At 41.9% G+C, this 15,941-nt stretch overlaps 2 protein-coding genes and 1 non-coding gene across 13 annotated transcripts in view; all 3 read right to left on the reverse strand.

Annotated features, from left to right (window-relative positions):
* HCLS1 (hematopoietic cell-specific Lyn substrate 1) overlaps window positions 1-10,216 on the reverse strand; it is a 27,641-nt gene extending 17,425 nt beyond the window's left edge. Inside the window, exons 1-4 of one of the 2 annotated variants that reach the window (XM_037731222.1) lie at window positions 9,983-10,216; window positions 7,734-7,927; window positions 7,418-7,501; window positions 6,425-6,498 (exon numbers count right to left, since the gene is read on the reverse strand). In XM_037731222.1, the coding sequence (XP_037587150.1) occupies window positions 6,425-6,498; window positions 7,418-7,501 (158 nt within the window). In that variant the 5' untranslated portion in view covers window positions 7,734-7,927; window positions 9,983-10,216. The remainder of the gene's footprint in view (window positions 1-6,424; window positions 6,499-7,417; window positions 7,502-7,733; window positions 7,928-9,982) is intronic. The other variant, XM_017508153.2, reaches the window with a different exon arrangement.
* LOC119468169 lies at window positions 4,426-4,568 on the reverse strand. Its single transcript, XR_005196807.1, has one exon. It is a non-coding gene; the product is annotated as a U4 spliceosomal RNA (small nuclear RNA).
* A 1,859-nt stretch (window positions 10,217-12,075) lies between the features above and the next one.
* Window positions 12,076-15,941, reverse strand: part of GOLGB1 (golgin B1) — an 85,029-nt gene continuing 81,163 nt past the window's right edge. For all 10 annotated transcript variants that reach the window (XM_017508147.2, XM_017508144.2, XM_017508151.2 and 7 more), the window contains 2 exons: window positions 13,793-13,898; window positions 12,076-13,477 (listed from right to left, as the gene is read on the reverse strand). In XM_017508147.2, the coding sequence (XP_017363636.1) occupies window positions 13,343-13,477; window positions 13,793-13,898 (241 nt within the window). In that variant the 3' untranslated portion in view covers window positions 12,076-13,342. The remainder of the gene's footprint in view (window positions 13,478-13,792; window positions 13,899-15,941) is intronic.

The following is a 15,941-nucleotide window of genomic DNA, read 5'->3' on the forward strand; positions in this document are numbered from 1 at the left end:
AAAAAAAAAAAAAAAAAAAAAAGCCTTCTCAGGTTTAGCCACAGTTAATTTTAGAAAGCTGGCTATGAATCAGATGAAATTAAGCAACGTGCTGGAAGAACCCCTTGTTCCCATGCCTCCTCTAAACTCTCTGGCAATAATGAAAGCAGAGATCTTGTGTTGTCAGTTCAGCACCAACACTGTCAAAAGCTACTGGTACCAAGGACATGTAAATGACTGCCCAATATCTTCCAGCTGAAGTATTCAAATGAAAGATGAAAAACTGGGGCCAAAATTTACTTTCAAATGGAAAAAATCTGCAAATTTTTAATGAGTATAATTATTGTTAAATGGGTTATAAGTATATTATAGTTAAAACAAGTTTTAAAAGGGATTAGAAAATGATATTCAGGGATATTCATCTAATGGATAACAGAAAGACTAGTCAGGGGATCATACCAATAGATGATATAATTTGAATGAAATTGTTGAGGCCCAAAGAAAACCAACTTCTTCTTTAGGTTATAGCTGAAGTCATTCTAAATAGGACTTTTATTAATTATTATTATTATTATTATTATTATTATTGAGACAGAGTCTCGCTCTGTCACCCAGGCTGGAGTTCAATGGCCCAATCTCGGCTCACTGCAATCTCCACCTCCCTGCAATCTCTGCCTCCCAGGTCCAAGCAATTCTCCTACCTCAGCCTCCCAAGTAGATGGGACTACAGGAGTGTGCCACCATGCCTAGCTGATTTTTTGTATTTTTAGTAGAGACGGGGTTTCACTGTGTTAGCCAGGATGGTCTTGAACTCCTGACCTCATGATCTGCCCACCTCGGCCTCCCAAAGTGTTGGGATTACAGGCATAAGCCACCGTGCCTGGCCTATTTCTTTCTTTTTCTTTCTTTCTTTTTTTTTTTTAAAGGACAGCAAAGTTGAAGACTACATGATTTCTTGACTCAGCATAAAGCTGCAATAATCAGTGCAGTATGATATGCTGTCAGCAGAGAAAACAGATCAAGAGAACAGAATGAGTCCAGAAACAGACCCACGTGTATGTGGTCAAAGATGCCAGGTAAGTCCATGGGAACAGTATACTCTTCTAATAGTATTGAACAACAAAATAATCACATGCAAAAAAAATGAACCTCAATCTTGGCCTCACACTGCATAGAAAAAACAACTTGAAATGGATCATAGACTTAAATGTGAAAGCTAAAACTATAAGTCCTTTAGGACAAAACATCAAAGAAAGTCTTCACAATTTTTGAGTGGGTAAATATTTCTTAGACACATAAAGCATTAGCCACATAAATTTTTTTTCAATAAATTAGACTTTATCAGGATTAAGATCTTTTGCTCTTAATAAGATGCCATTAATAAAATGAAAAAGTGGCCGGGCATGGTGGCTCACACTTGTAATCCCAGCACTTTGGGAGGCTGAGGTGGGCTGATCACAATGTCAGGAGTTCTAGACCAGCCTGGCCAATATGATGAAACCCTGTCTCTACCAAAAACATAAAAATTAGCCAGGCATGGTGGAGGGTGCCTGTAATTCCAGCTACTCAGGAGACTGAGGCAGGAGAATCGTTTGAACCTGAGAGGCGGAGGTCGCAGTGAACCGAGATCACGCCACTGCACTCCAGCCTAGGTGACAGAGCGAGACTCTGTCTCAAAAAAAAAAAAAAAAAAAAAAAGTTAATTTTTGAAAAATAATAAAGTGAAGAAAACATTAAATGAAAGAGACTTTGGGCATTCGTAAAGAGGTTTATGAAGTGATTGTAGTATTATTAAGGCCAACTTATAAAGTATTTTGTCATTGTAAACAGAATAGCAAGGAACCTTAGGGAATGGCAATAGGTTAGCTCATGGGAATTGGCATTTTATTTCAACAAGAGAATTACTGACAATATTATGTTTATGAGACAAAAACAATATGATGTAATGGTTAAGATTTCAGCTCATGGAGTCATACTGAGCCGAATTCAAATTACTACAGTGAGTATCCCTCATCCAAAATGCTTAGGACTAGAAATGTTTTGGATTTAGGATTTTTTCACATTGTGGAATATTTGCATACATATCATGAGATATCTTGGGAACGAGACCCATGTCTAAACATGAAATTCATTTATGTGTCATACACACTATACTAAGGAAAATATTAAAGAAGATCTAAATAAATGGAGGTAACTTTATTTATCCCTTGGGGATACTGAAACAGCTGTTGTGCACCTGCATTTTGACTGTGACCCATTACATGTAATCAGGTGTGGAATTTTCTACTTGTGGTATCGTGGGGCTTTCACAAAGTTTCATATTTTGGCACATTTTAGATTTTGAATTTTTGGATTGGGGTGCTCAAACTGTTTCTCTATATCCTTGAACAAATCGCTAAACATTAATATAACCATTCACTTTTCTGTGGAATCAGGATGGCAACATCATCTATGATATAGGGTTGTTTTGAAAAAGTACTTAGTGTTTTGCATGACATATAAGAGCTTAATAAATGTTGGCCATTATTCTTAAGTTATAGCCATGGCTCTCCCCAGTACCCCTGTGAGGTAAACAGGGATGATACTATAATCTCCAGTCACCACTGCAAATCAAGATAGAATGGTAAAGTATTATTACTCTCTTCAGCAGTATGAGCCCTTTTATAGCAGAGCCGGAACCAGTCCCTAGAGCTCCAGAATTCTATTTCAATACTCTTGGCACTACACCATTCTTTATTTCCATTTGCTATAAAATATCAGGGCACAAGAAAATGGACAGGGCCACTGAGGCAGACATCCTATGGTTATAGCACAGTAAAGATTTAATCTAAAGGCCAGGCAGGTTCCAGGAAGTGCTGAAAGCTTATTCCAGAGTGGTGCCATTCAGTGTGTGGTCCACAAGCTGAACTGTTTCTGGTTCACAGAGAAATAAGAAGAAAAATTGAGAATATGTGTTTAGAAACTTTTATAGCAATTTGACACAGTGATTTTATTCTTTTCCTTTTTCTTTTTAAGAGATGGGGTCTCACTATGTTGCCTAGGATGGAGTGCAGTGGCTACTCACAGACACAGTCCCACTACTGATCAGCACCGGAGTTTTGACCTGCTCCATTTCTGACCTGGGCCAGTTCACCCCTTTTTAGGCAACCTGTGGTCCCCTACTCCTGGGAGGTGGGAGGTCATCATATTAACTCAGAATTTAACATAGAGACCCAATCAGCATAGAGCACTATTGCCCAGAACTCCTGGACTCAAGTGATCCTCCTGCCTCAGCCTCCTGAATAGCTGGGTCTACAGGAACAGACCAGCATGCTTGACAGACAACATTATGATTTTTATATCTGTTGAATTTAAAAATAAAAATAGTGTGTGTATTGTCTGTGTTATATTTTCCCATTTATTTTTCCAGAAATTCAATTTTATTTTATTTTATAAAAGTGTCAGTCTGTGACAGATTTGAAGATAAACTGGTCAAGGGAAAATACACCCTTGAGTCTTGAGAATGAATAGTCAAGAGTGGAGAAAAGAAGGTGGAGGAAAGCGTGACAGTTCTTGAAAACTAGGCAGTTTCTTTACAGAATAGATAAGGAATGGATAGGACAATTTGAGTTATTCACTGAATTACCAAATTACTACTCAAACTTAATTTATTCAAGACAGATCTAAAAAGAGACATCCCGGTGTGGGGGAAGGTAGTAAGATTAGTAAGAACTGCAATGACTTCCGTTTCCTGCTTTTAGTCATCTCAGCTCTACAGCTACTGTTCTTTTTTAAATTATTATTATTTTTTCATTTTGGGATCTGTCAGTGTTAGAATCTACAGCTACAGTTCTCCTCTCCAAGTTCCCCCTCCTTTCCAAGGACCCTGGTGATTCCCATCATAGGAAGACTGGCTTAGCCCATACTGGCCAGAGAGAATCCCAAAATTTTGGAGACTTACTACTGGAAAAGTCCTCTAGAGGTCTTTTTGATCCAGATGGGCAAAATGAGAATCAGAGAAGAAAAGAGACTTGTCTAAGGTCACCTGGTCTGTTACCAGCAGATACCAAGCTTTTACACCTTGGTAGCATGGGTAAATGAGAGATGAGTAAGTGGTTTTGTTTGTTTGTTTGTTTGTTTTGTCAATATATCCATCATTTACTCTATCTGATAGATTCAGCTAGGTTAACAAGGAAGTGTGCAGGGTCACCATGTTGTACAACTCCAGGGAGCACCAATCAGTGATTTGTATACAGGAGTTGTACGGTAACAGTCCAGGTAAACACACTTAGGAAAAAAGAGGGACGTTGTTTGTTAGATTTTAGAAAGGAAATCTGATTAAACTAACCTATATTAACAGGAAACAAAACTAACATCACTGAGCTGCTCAGAAGTGCTAAGTACTGCACTAGACGTTGGCTATCCCATTGAATTCTAACTATACATCTTCAGGGTGGCTATTTTTTTTTCTTTTTAGTTATTTCATTTTTTTATTATGGTGGCTATTTTTTGCAAGTCATCACAGCAGAGTGTTGGAAAAAGTTTTCAATTAGCAGTAATCACACCTCAGATAAACCTCATTGGCTATGATACCACCACTGTGCAAGCTAGGGTTGCTATTCTTATCCCCGTTTGATAAATAAGCTGAGGTTCAAAAAAGTTATGTGACCAGGTTCACTTCGCTAAGAGTGGCAGAGTTAGGAATTGAATCTAAACCTATCATCTGATATCCAAATTCAAGCTCTTTCCATAAGATTATGGCAGAAATTTAGGAGTCTTCCTTAAAATATTCTACTCCTACCTCCTATATATGAAACAGGCACTGGGAGAAAAAGGTACGAAGTGTGTATCCCTATTTGAACAGTTCCCAGAATACTAGTGTTGAGTGGCCTTTATTCAGAAAAGCAAGAGAGTCTTGACTTTTTTCTTTTTTTTGATCTGAGACTATATAGGAGTATCACAGAAGCTTCCTGAATGACCCTGTTCCATTGTTTCAATCTGTTTCCAGAATTGCATGGTTTAAGAATAATATTATAGCTACTCAATTGAATTTATTTATTTATTTATTCATTCTTTTTTTTTTTTTTTGAGACCGAGTGTCACTCTATTGCCTAGGCTGGAGTGTACTGGCACAGTCTCTACTAACCGCAACCTGCACCTCTCGGGTTCAAGTGATTCTCACGCTTTAGCCTCCAAAGGAGCTGGGACTACAGGTGCCCGCCACCACGCCCGGCTAATTTTTGTGTTTTTAGTAGAGACAGGGTTACATCATGTTGGCCAGGCCGGTCTCCAACTCCTGACCTCAAGTGATCCACCTTCCTCGGCCTCCCAAAGCCCTGGGATTACAGGTGTGAGCCACCGTGCCTAGCCAAAACCATTTATTTCTGATTAAACACTGTGGTACTGTCATCCAATTGTATGTGCCAGGCTTTCACAGTGTGCTGCTTGTACAATGTGGCCACCCACTGACACTTTTTAAAATCTAGAGGTAAAAACACTGCTGTTAGGGTACAGTGGGAGGAGTTTAAAATGGAGCTTAAAACAGTATTAATCTTGCCATTTTGGGCGTAGTTGTTGAATTTTTTGCTCTTTATACTATTTATTATGTCTACCTTGCTACTAATGTTTTACATTCTGATATTACCCAAAGAAGATGGTTCTGGTTAGATGATCCTAAATAATCCATGGAAGAGAGGAGGGGATCTCTCAGCCTGAATATGTGACACAGCCCACAGAAATCCCTGAATAGTCTGAAAGTTCCTTTTATCTTCTGATATCAGAGGGCTTTGTTTGTTTGTTTCTGGTAAAATGCATATGGGGCTGTAATCTTAAAGATCCCTGAACATCACTGCCAAAATAGCTTTTATCAACAGGTTTTCCAACCATTCATGGCTTCCAACTTCTGAAAAATAGCTAAATACAAATTTGTATTTTAAAAGTTATTTGGGCCAGGTATGGGAGCTGAAGTCTCCTCTTTTTATAGCATTTATTCTGAGTTCTTCACCTTGACATTATACTTAATTGTTCTTAGCCCATCTGAAGGAAGTCACCCTGAATTCTAAACACACATTTATATTTATCTAAAGAGATAGATAGGTGATAGATGATTGCCAGACAGGTAGATAGAGAGAACCTTAGTATTTGGGCCACTTCCTCTCTGAATCTCTCATGCCTTACTAAAGGAAGGGAGGCAGTTAATACAATAGACCCACTTGGGGAAATAGCAGAGTTGTTAGATAAAAAAGACAGATGATAGGGTTGAGGAGGATAAGAGGATATCTTATTGTAATACACAGTGACACACACTGGTACACACAGGAATAGACTCCAGAAAAAAACAAACCCAATAATACATAGACATGAACTTCCCCATCCTTTTCCTCCCTCACCTTCCCCCAAGTCTCTTAATTTTCTTTGAGCTCTCCCCTTAACCCCCTTCCTTTTCCCCAGTCCTTTTGGCACCTACTTGATGTGTTCTGTGCGTCCAGAGCCCTTGATGGTCTTGGCTCCCCACCGTTGTTCCTTCTCAGAGATGTCATTCTGCAAATGACAGCACTCAGTAATACATCATGGCAAGAAATGTGCCACACTGAAAAGGGCCACACAACTGACACATGCCTCCACATCCCCTGTGTCCACTGCTTTCTTCAGCTTCGGTCTTTATTCGCACCCCCTCTATGTTTATCCCATTCCAACCCCATGTAAGAACTAAACTGGTGAGGCCCAGTGCAGTGGCTCATGCCTGTAATCCTAGCACTTTAGGAGGCTGAGGCAGGTGGCTCTCTTGAGGTCAGGAGTGCTAGACCAGCCTGGCCAACATGGTGAAACTCCATTTCTACCAAAAAAATACAAAAATTAGCCAGGTGTGGTGGCATGTTCCTGTAGTCCCAGCTACAGGGACTACTCAGAAGGCTGAGGCAGGAGAATCGCTTGAACCTGGGAGGCAGAGGTTGCAGTGAGCTGAGATAGCACAACTGCACTCCAGCCTGGGCGACAGAGTGAGACTCTGTGTCAAAACAAACAAACAAACAAAAAAACACAAAGAATTAAATTAGTGAGTTCTGAAACCTCCATTCCTCCTCTGCATACTTCATGCCTACCCCCCATCTGGTCTCCTACAACTTTTCAATTCCCCCAATTACACATGTCCAGCTTGGATCCTGGATCATGGGCCAGGGAAGACCCAGGTTCACCTGCTTCTCACCTTCAGTATAGCCTGTCATGGCCTGTCAGTCACACTGTCAAACTCCCCCACGCCTGTCTCCTTTCATCCCTGATACCTGCTCTCGTGCATGCCCCATGCATGATAGCCAACTGTCCTACCAACCTGTCCCACTATGAGGGCTGTCTCAGTCCCAGAAGGCTCTTTTCTAAGTATCTTCAAAGGTCACAGAGTAGCCCAGATGCCCTCCCCTCCCCACCCTCTGCACTGTCCAAGCACAGCTGCTTTCAAACTCACCACAAAGTCAGGATCTGTGTCCCAATCATCACCCTGGGTCTCCACAGAAACAGACACATCATGCCCCACTACAGACTTCCACATCTGAGAGTGACAGGAGGTGGGAATAATTGGGACAAAAAGAATCAAGAGGAGGAAAAATAAGAATGCTGAAGTCAAAATATAGCAGCCCAATATTTCCTGCCATTTTTTTTTTCTTAGAAAAAAAATAGAAAATGAAGCAAAGCAAATGGGAGTTATAAGAAGGCTTTTCTGCTCAGTTACAAGAGGAAAGATGGGGCTTTAATCAAGTCAAATTGATGTGGCCTGGGCCTACCTGTGGCTAGAGAGAAGTCATCATGGGTGTGGGTAACACTAGGTAACCCACGAGTCAAAATTGCTGGAATTGTTCACTTGTGTCCTGAGGCCAGCCAGGCAGTGACTGGAGGTGGTCGGCAATGACAGGTGCTATAATATCCCTAGAATTATGGCCTCATTTCACTCAGGTTTCTATATATGATTCCTTTGTCACTGTTGAAATACAAATTGGTTCAGCTTCTGACAAAGTGAACATCTACATCCCTCTCTACAACCTATTTAACTATACTGAGAATTTTTCCAGCCACTGGTCCAAGTGCTGTCCCACCTCCACGCTTAGATTGGTCACCTCACAGCTGTGTAATGTCAGTAGGGACAGTCAGCTGAAATTTCCACCCTGAGCAACACATGGGAAAGTGTTATTTGCTGGGAATAAGTCATTTCTTACTCAATTTTTAAAAAATGGTTCAATTATATTTCTAAGGAAAAGTAGTTCAAAAAATAGTAGGTTTTCAAGTTGACTATTGCAGAAAAGAAAAAAATAATTTACAATAAACCTTATTTTGAACATTAAGAGGTATTCCATTTTTATCAATTAAATAAATGTTGCAGACATATTTAGAGAACACTAGTTTGGAGGGGTGTCAAACTGTTATTCTGCTAGGCCATCCCCAGTGTTCCAGTCAGTCTTCCAGACTGTGCAGAAGAAAGAGCGGCACAGTTGCTCTGCATCTGTGGACTTTGGTGTGAAGAAGTAACAATAGAAAACGCTCATCTGCTGTGGTGGCCACTGAGACTTCTTGGCCCTGGCACCACTTGCTAGCTGGCAACGCTTCCCTCCTCAGACACCTCATCCTATTGGAGACCTTCCCCATGCTCTGCATTGTCTCCTAAGACTCCCTTGACAACTACTACTTAGGGTTCTCCTGTCTCCACCTAGGCCTTCGGATTCTCCAGTTTTCTATTTCCACTTGAAAACACCATCTTCTCCATTGAGCAACCCCCTAACAACCAGCCCAGAGGAAGTCTGGGGTAAATTAGTTAAAGAGATGCTAAAGAGACACTGCAGAGATATTGACCGAGTCAGCCGTGAGTCACAGCTGAAAGCAGCTCAGCTTTCCCTGATGCGGTTGCGGACAGCTAAACAAGACTTAGAATCCTGCATCCTTACAATCCCTCTGCTTCTCATTCCCTGGCTCCTGGGCTGCTGTGCAACAAAAGGACTGTCACACAGAACACTGGAAAGGAGAAGTTTCTGAAATAGTCATGAGCAATAAGGAAGCAACGAGGACTGATGGTCCCATCCTCTTTCCTGCAGCTCCTCTGAGGCGTCAGCCTGATTCTCCCACTCACCCATTTTTGAAATAAAGAGAAGAGTTTCTGAAACAAACAATTTATCTTATATCCCTGACCTACTGACCAGAAACCAGAAAGGTAAGAAGTGCTATCTAGAGGTGGGAACCAGAGAGTAATCTTGTGAGGCCTCATTGCGATGCTGACCCACTGCATCAAAATACATGGACTGGGAGTCGGAAGCCCCAGCTGTCACCCTAGCTCTGTGACTAAGCCTGAGGGACCATCGCAAGGGCATCAATATAGAGTAGGTACTAATTTGGCAGCTACCAGATCGGGCGATTAATAAATACTAACTTTAATAATTTGTAAATCAGTGACTATCTCTGGTTTCTTCAGTAGAAAATAATGAAGGGCTTAACCTAGCTAATCTGTAAAGTCTCCTGGATTTCTGACATTCTGGGATTCTGGGATCTACAATCACAGAAACTAGCCTGGGCAGAACAATCATGCCTTCTCTCGGGCTCCATCAGCACTTGGTACCCAGCACTCGTACATCAGTGGCTACTTCCTGATCTGTTACATTTCCTATGTGGGTTTGTTTCCCTGTGAGATCATAATGCTCTTCAAGGGCAGACACTGTTTTCATCTTCTGTGGTCCTCTTCCCAACTCAGTACCTAGGGGAGACAGGCCTTAGAGTGGGTTGTAGACTGTCAGCAGAAATCAGGCAGTGCTTTACTTGGTCTTGGTGCTAGATGGCTCCTGAATCATTTGCCTTGTTTAAGCCCCTCCCTTCTGTTTCCATCTCCAGTTGCTGATTCGCTACAACCACTCACAATCAGGCCTTCTGGCCATAAAAGGATAAAAGCCTACTAGTGGTGACCTTACCCCTTACCAAGGACTAAGAGCCAGGTAGTTTCCTCCTCAACTCTTGCACTGTGTTTCCCGACCGTCCCATGGCTCAGAGTACCTACCTCCACCCGTGCAAGCCTCTGTTCTAAGTGTCCGGCTCCTCACGTCCACACCGACTCCCTCTCTGGCTGCTGCCACTTTGGAGAGAGAAACTGAGCTGCCACTTCAGTTCCGTATTCAGGTTTTTGTCATTTCCTGCCACCGCATCCTCACAGCTACTTCCTGAAGTTTGAGTCAGTTCCTTCTTCTTTAGACACTTAAGTTTAAAAAGGATTAAATGCTTCTGTGCCTGGTCTTTTGCAAAGTTTTGACAGTGAGTGTCATAAAGCAGTCATAGGAAATGCTGCTTTGACTCTGAGTTTGTAATCCAGTGAGAGAAACAAACATTCAACAAGAAAACACATTACAGAATGCTGTAGAATAGCACTGTCCTAAATAGAGGGACAGTTACATTTGAGACAGTAAAGGAATTCAGAAAACTTGGTATGGGCTGTAGTCATCAAGAAAGTCTTTATGGGAAAAGTGATTTATATGTGGATTTTGAAGCATGAGACTTAAACTCATTCCTACATTATCCACAACATTTAAAAGTAGGGTTTTCATATAGATGTTCAAATAAACATTGATCAATTGAAAACCGGAAGGGAATAACTCATGAGGGAAAAGGCAAGATATGGAGGGAGAAAGGTTCCTAGCTTGTTTGAGGCAGTGTGGAGTCTGAGCTAACAAACAAGACTCCAGATAGTAGGAAAAACTCTGAAAGAACCAGGTGCTGGTCAACGGATGGAAGGTCTTTGTGGTATCCTGTTTTACTGAAGGTCAAGACTTGCCGCCCCTCCCTTCCCTCTTGAAGTCAGACTCGCTCCGGTTACTTGTTTCAGCCAGTGACAGATACCACTTTCTAGCGGAGAACTTATAAACACTGCAAGCTTTGCCATGCTCTTTCACCAATGCCTAAGGCAACCTGCAATTCTCCAGAGCACCTCCTCCTGCACCCTGGGTCCCTGAGTGAGAAACAACACAAGTGGAGACCCATCCATCATGTGAGGGAATTGGAGTCTTTCCGTCTTTCAAAGTAGTCCTTTGTTTTGGCTACTGAGAATTTGAGAGTGTCTGTTATTTTATCTGACCTAGCCTCTCCTAATCTTGATTGTGGAGTTCTTAATTTGCTCACAATGGTGCATTCTCCAAGGAGTTTAAGCAGGAGTGGATGAAACTGGCCCATGATACAAGCACTTTTCTGCATTAGGAATATGAAGTTTGTCACTTCCCAATCTAAGGATTCTATACCTGGGGGAGCTTTATTTATCCCTCCTACTTTATTACCTATTAATCATGCTGGCACCAAAGTTATAGTAAGGAAGAGTACATTTGTAGAAGGGAAAATAGTCTTTTAAAATCACTTGGAATCCTTATGTAGTGTCAAAATAGGAATTAGACTAGATATTGTGACACACCATCCAGGTACATAGTTATCTACAGAAACCATAGAAATTCATTAGAGATGACACCAAGAAGCCCCATCTTTCCTTAGCAAATGTCACAAGTTCATTACTGATGAGGTAGTGAGGTATATCACACAGAAATAGAATGGGCCTTGAAGCCAGATAGACTTGGTTCAATTAAACCACTTACTGTACCTTGAGAAAGTAAGCTAGCTTTTCTCAAGCAGCAACTTAATATAAAAAACCATAATAATGCCTATTTAACCTGCTGCATGCTATTAAGCTTCTCTTCTCCCATTCCGACCCAGAGGGATCCCTAGGGGCCTAATGTTTTCAGTATGTGCCAGGCAAGAGTTTTCCCAGGACCATGCATGGATGTGCATCAATTTCATGCCATAAGGCCCAGCTTATTTGTTTCAGTATTAGGACAGAATTTCCTCATTGCATTCATCACCGGAGTCTAGCAGCTAAGGCTGAACCAATGCATGTAGCCATCACTGATATTGGTCAGTGAGAAGAAGGCCTGAATATGCAGAGCTTTCTATCCCTGTAACCATTCCTGGCCACCTCCATCCCTACTTTCCCTTACCCATCTTCCACCCCACAGCATGCAAACACAGGTACCTAAGCAACTGTGCACATATTCATTCACACACACACACACACACACACTCTCTCTCTCTCTCTCTCTCTCTCTCTCTCTCTCTCTCTTCATTCTGAAAATAATTTTATTATTTTACAGTTGTTCAGGAAAGTTCCCAGGGTGTTATGACCAAGATTTAATCACCACAGACAATTTAAAGCAGATCAGTCAGCCCACTGGTCTCTCTTCCTTAGGGAGAGAATAGGCAGTGAACACATCACATACACAATGAGAAAATAACCAACTGATAGGACGGGGGAGAGGGGGGAGGCAGGGAATAGGCACAAATGGAATTCAATCCTGGCTGTCCTTCTTGGGTCTATATTTAAACATTTTATCTTCTCTATATTCTCCTTCCATTACCACAGAAGGCAGAGACAATGGGGCTGAGAAACTGAAATAAATGTCACTAACAGCAAAGTAGTTTAGTGCTTCAAGAGGCCAGGAGTTGCAATGTGGTCAGATCAGTCAGACTCTTGGCTGACAGTCAATGCCTAATACCAGCTCTTGGTGGCACCTGGGCACTGTCTCAGGGCCCACATTCCAGGAATATCCAGATATTCCTGGAATGACAAGAATTGGAACCTGCTGTACATAGACAGTTCTCACTGCCTTTTGGTGAAAGAAAAGATGTGGACCACTCAATACCTTAGTGTACATGTGATTAACGGCAAAAGCAAGGGGATTCTGTCCTTACACTCCAGGACCAGAAATTCTCCCTCCAATTATGTCTGAAATTGGCAGGGAAGATAATGCTGTCCTCCCCTGTGATCTAATAGCTAAAACCCCTGGAGATTTCCTTCAGCTCTCACCCTATTCTGCGAGAGACCTAAATCAGATGTTCTATGAGGTGGTGTGTTCATTTCCCTGGACTTTGTCTATGGAAAAGCCACCTTCCCCCTGAAACAGGAGAAAATACATGCAAACAAGGCAAAGAAAGTTATCAATCAAAATGATACTGGACTTCATATTATTAGGTTTATTGAAACCATCTTCTTGGCTTGGCTGAAAGACATTCCTCAGTATCTTTTACAGGACCACAAAAGATCAGGGTCCTGCAAAATCTCAAATATTAGGCTCAACAAACCAACTGTGATTCCCAGATTAAGCAGAAGTGTTCAGGCCCAGGGCAGTAGAAGAAAGCAGACTTGCCAGTCCCTGCAGTTCCAACCTGTCCTTGTATCCACCTCTGTTTTTGCAGGCACTTTCCGTGGAGAGTTGGAGAGAAGACCTGTAAACAGGAAGACTGTTCCACTGGAATTGATAATTCTGATGTTAAGAGGTGAGAGAATTCCAAGTTCTGAGGGGAGTAGTCCAAAGAGTAACAACTAAGTCTATAGATGGCCTGTAAAACACAGAATGAGCAGGACGTGAATCATTAGAAAGTAGATGGCTGCTAGTAGTGGCACTCGGGTCCGGGAATGACAGAGTGAACGCAGGACTCGCTTCCATCCAACACCACTTCGGGTCTGAAAGAAAAATGTGAAAGTCAGAGAGTTTTCACCCTATAGGGCTATGTCGCTTTCCCTCCTAGTAATCTTGCACTTAAGCAAAGCTGATCCAACCACTATAGAAAGGGGTATCCTGAAAGGAAAGTTGCCTCAGAATCAACAACTTGGCAAATTCCACCAGGTTCTTCTAATCTTCTACACCCTTCCAGCCTGAGACCCATCAGCTGCTCAGTGGCAGGACTTCCACATTCCCTCTCCTCGGCTCCTTACCCCCAATATAGCCAGCCCTGTCTGACAGTAGAACATCCTCTCTTTATCATTCTTCCTTCTTACCCTTCGACAACTGTTGCTTGTAAGATCTATTAACAGTGCCTGCTCCTGAGTGCCACAGGAGCCAATGATAGGAGTCCGGGCAGAGTCCCATTCACTGTGTTCTAACCTGAGTTGAGGGAAAAAAAAGAGACATGACATTGGTTCATAGCACAAGATGCTGATCAGGCCAAGTCTTCCCAGTCTTCCTGGCACACAATGCAGCACAGGAGGAGACCTGCAGCAAAGGTTGCTCCCACAGACCCAACCCATGCAAGGGGGGTACCAGCAGACAGGTTTCCTTCAGGAGCAGTAAAAGGTGAAAGTAACTACTAGGAATTGACTGTCTACTTACTATGTATCAGGCTCTGGGTTGGGTGCTTTATATACATTTAATTCTCAGGTTTTTGGTCTTACTATCTTCAAAGTGCTACGGTTTAAAAAGGTTAAATTACTTGTCCATGGTGGCACAGCCAGTAAGCAACAGAGCCAGAATTCAATACCCAACTTTGTCTTTTAAGCCTCACACTCTTCTTTCCACACCACACCTGACTTGGAGAAACTCATAAATATTTTTTCTTTTATTAAAGGCTAATAGGCAAAGGCAAGGAAGATTTCTGTGGGGTTTTAAAAAATAAATTAAACTAAAAAAATTAAATTGAACTGGCAGTCTCTATTGCCTTCTGACTTACTTTTTGCTGATTTGCTCATTTAATACTGGAACTTCTCCATTTAATGAAGAAGCTGCCATTACTCAATGGTTTTATCAAACAAAGGAGCTGCATGTAACACAGCACATTTGATGAAGCATTTGCCTATAGGGATGAACTTTTTCACTGGGGTAGGGAGGATGAAACTCTTTACTCCACTCTTCGTGTTTGCTCCTTATGAAAGCATATCTCCTTGTGAAAGGCTATCTTCGGCTCTCTGCAGGACACACTCTTCTCCAGGAAAGAAGAAATACCTTAATCCAATTTGTGAGTCTGCAAAGAGAAATTTAGCATGCAGAGCCTAGCTCCTTCTTTCCTGCTTCCCTCCTGAGAGCCAGGCTGACTAAAGAATACACCTTCTGTGTCTATTCCTCCATGCAATAAGCTTTTCAGAAGCAAACTTGATCTGGAACAGCATAGTCTGTTACTACGGAGATCAGTCTGTCAACATAGGCTAGGCTGAGGAAGAATGAGAAGTCTGTAGATATTGGTGAGGAAGGCAGTATTGACTGCCTTTAAATTGGAAGGCTGAGTTCCATCTGCTCTATAGAATACATGTGAGGCTCCAACATTACAATGGCAGTACCTGGACTAGGTAGGCAGCACTTAATTAGCTACCCCAATTTCCATTCTGCATCAGGGCTAAAGAGGGAATTATTCAGCAGCTAAACTTGAATTAATACAGCTTGCCCACAGGCTAAAGAGTCATCATCCCACACAATGCAGTCTCAGTTGGTTTGGGACAGGTTAGTTATGCATGAGGGAGATCAACCTGCCCATTGGCCAGGTTTCACCAGTCTAAACAATTCCACAGCAAGTGGAAGAGAAACAGTCATGGAGGCACAGGTCTGAAAATGCTTGGCAGAGATAGCAAGACACCACACAAAGCATTTGGCCCACCCTCGAAGCTGCGTATCAAGGCCTAAATAAATGATGAAAATTAAGAAGTTGTGAATACGTTGGATTGGAAAGAAAGGTATCTCAAGTAAGACCTGCTCATTGGGGCTGTCACCTCTGTCACATAAACTTTGCAAGACAGCATTAATATCAGAAATGTCACTCTCTGAGGAAAGTGATCATACACATAGGTGGCTTTCCCCCAAAATATAATAAAAGTGCCTGCTTTTAATGATATTTTCCATGGAAAGGGACTTCCAGCAGCAAAATACTTGTAGCAACTCTCTATCCTCTCATGCATAGTGATTCTTTTGACTGATGAATTGAGAATAAGGAACTAGGGATGTGTAGCTCTGCCCTTCCAAATTACACTTGGAGCAAACTGCTCATAGGAAGCATAATAGTTCACTCTGTTACTCCAGTGCTCTAGTTTGGCAAGACCAGGATTTTCTGGGAAGGAGATCTACTTGGCCCAACGTTGCCTGTGACTGAGAGGGGAAGTTCAGGGTTAGGAAGCACATCTGCCAACAAATAAAAAGCTACATTCTTTTTTTTTTTTTTTTTTT

Source organism: Cebus imitator, unplaced genomic scaffold (assembly GCF_001604975.1).
Source record: "Cebus imitator isolate Cc_AM_T3 unplaced genomic scaffold, Cebus_imitator-1.0 Scaffold387, whole genome shotgun sequence".
Lineage (NCBI taxonomy): Eukaryota > Metazoa > Chordata > Mammalia > Primates > Cebidae > Cebus > Cebus imitator.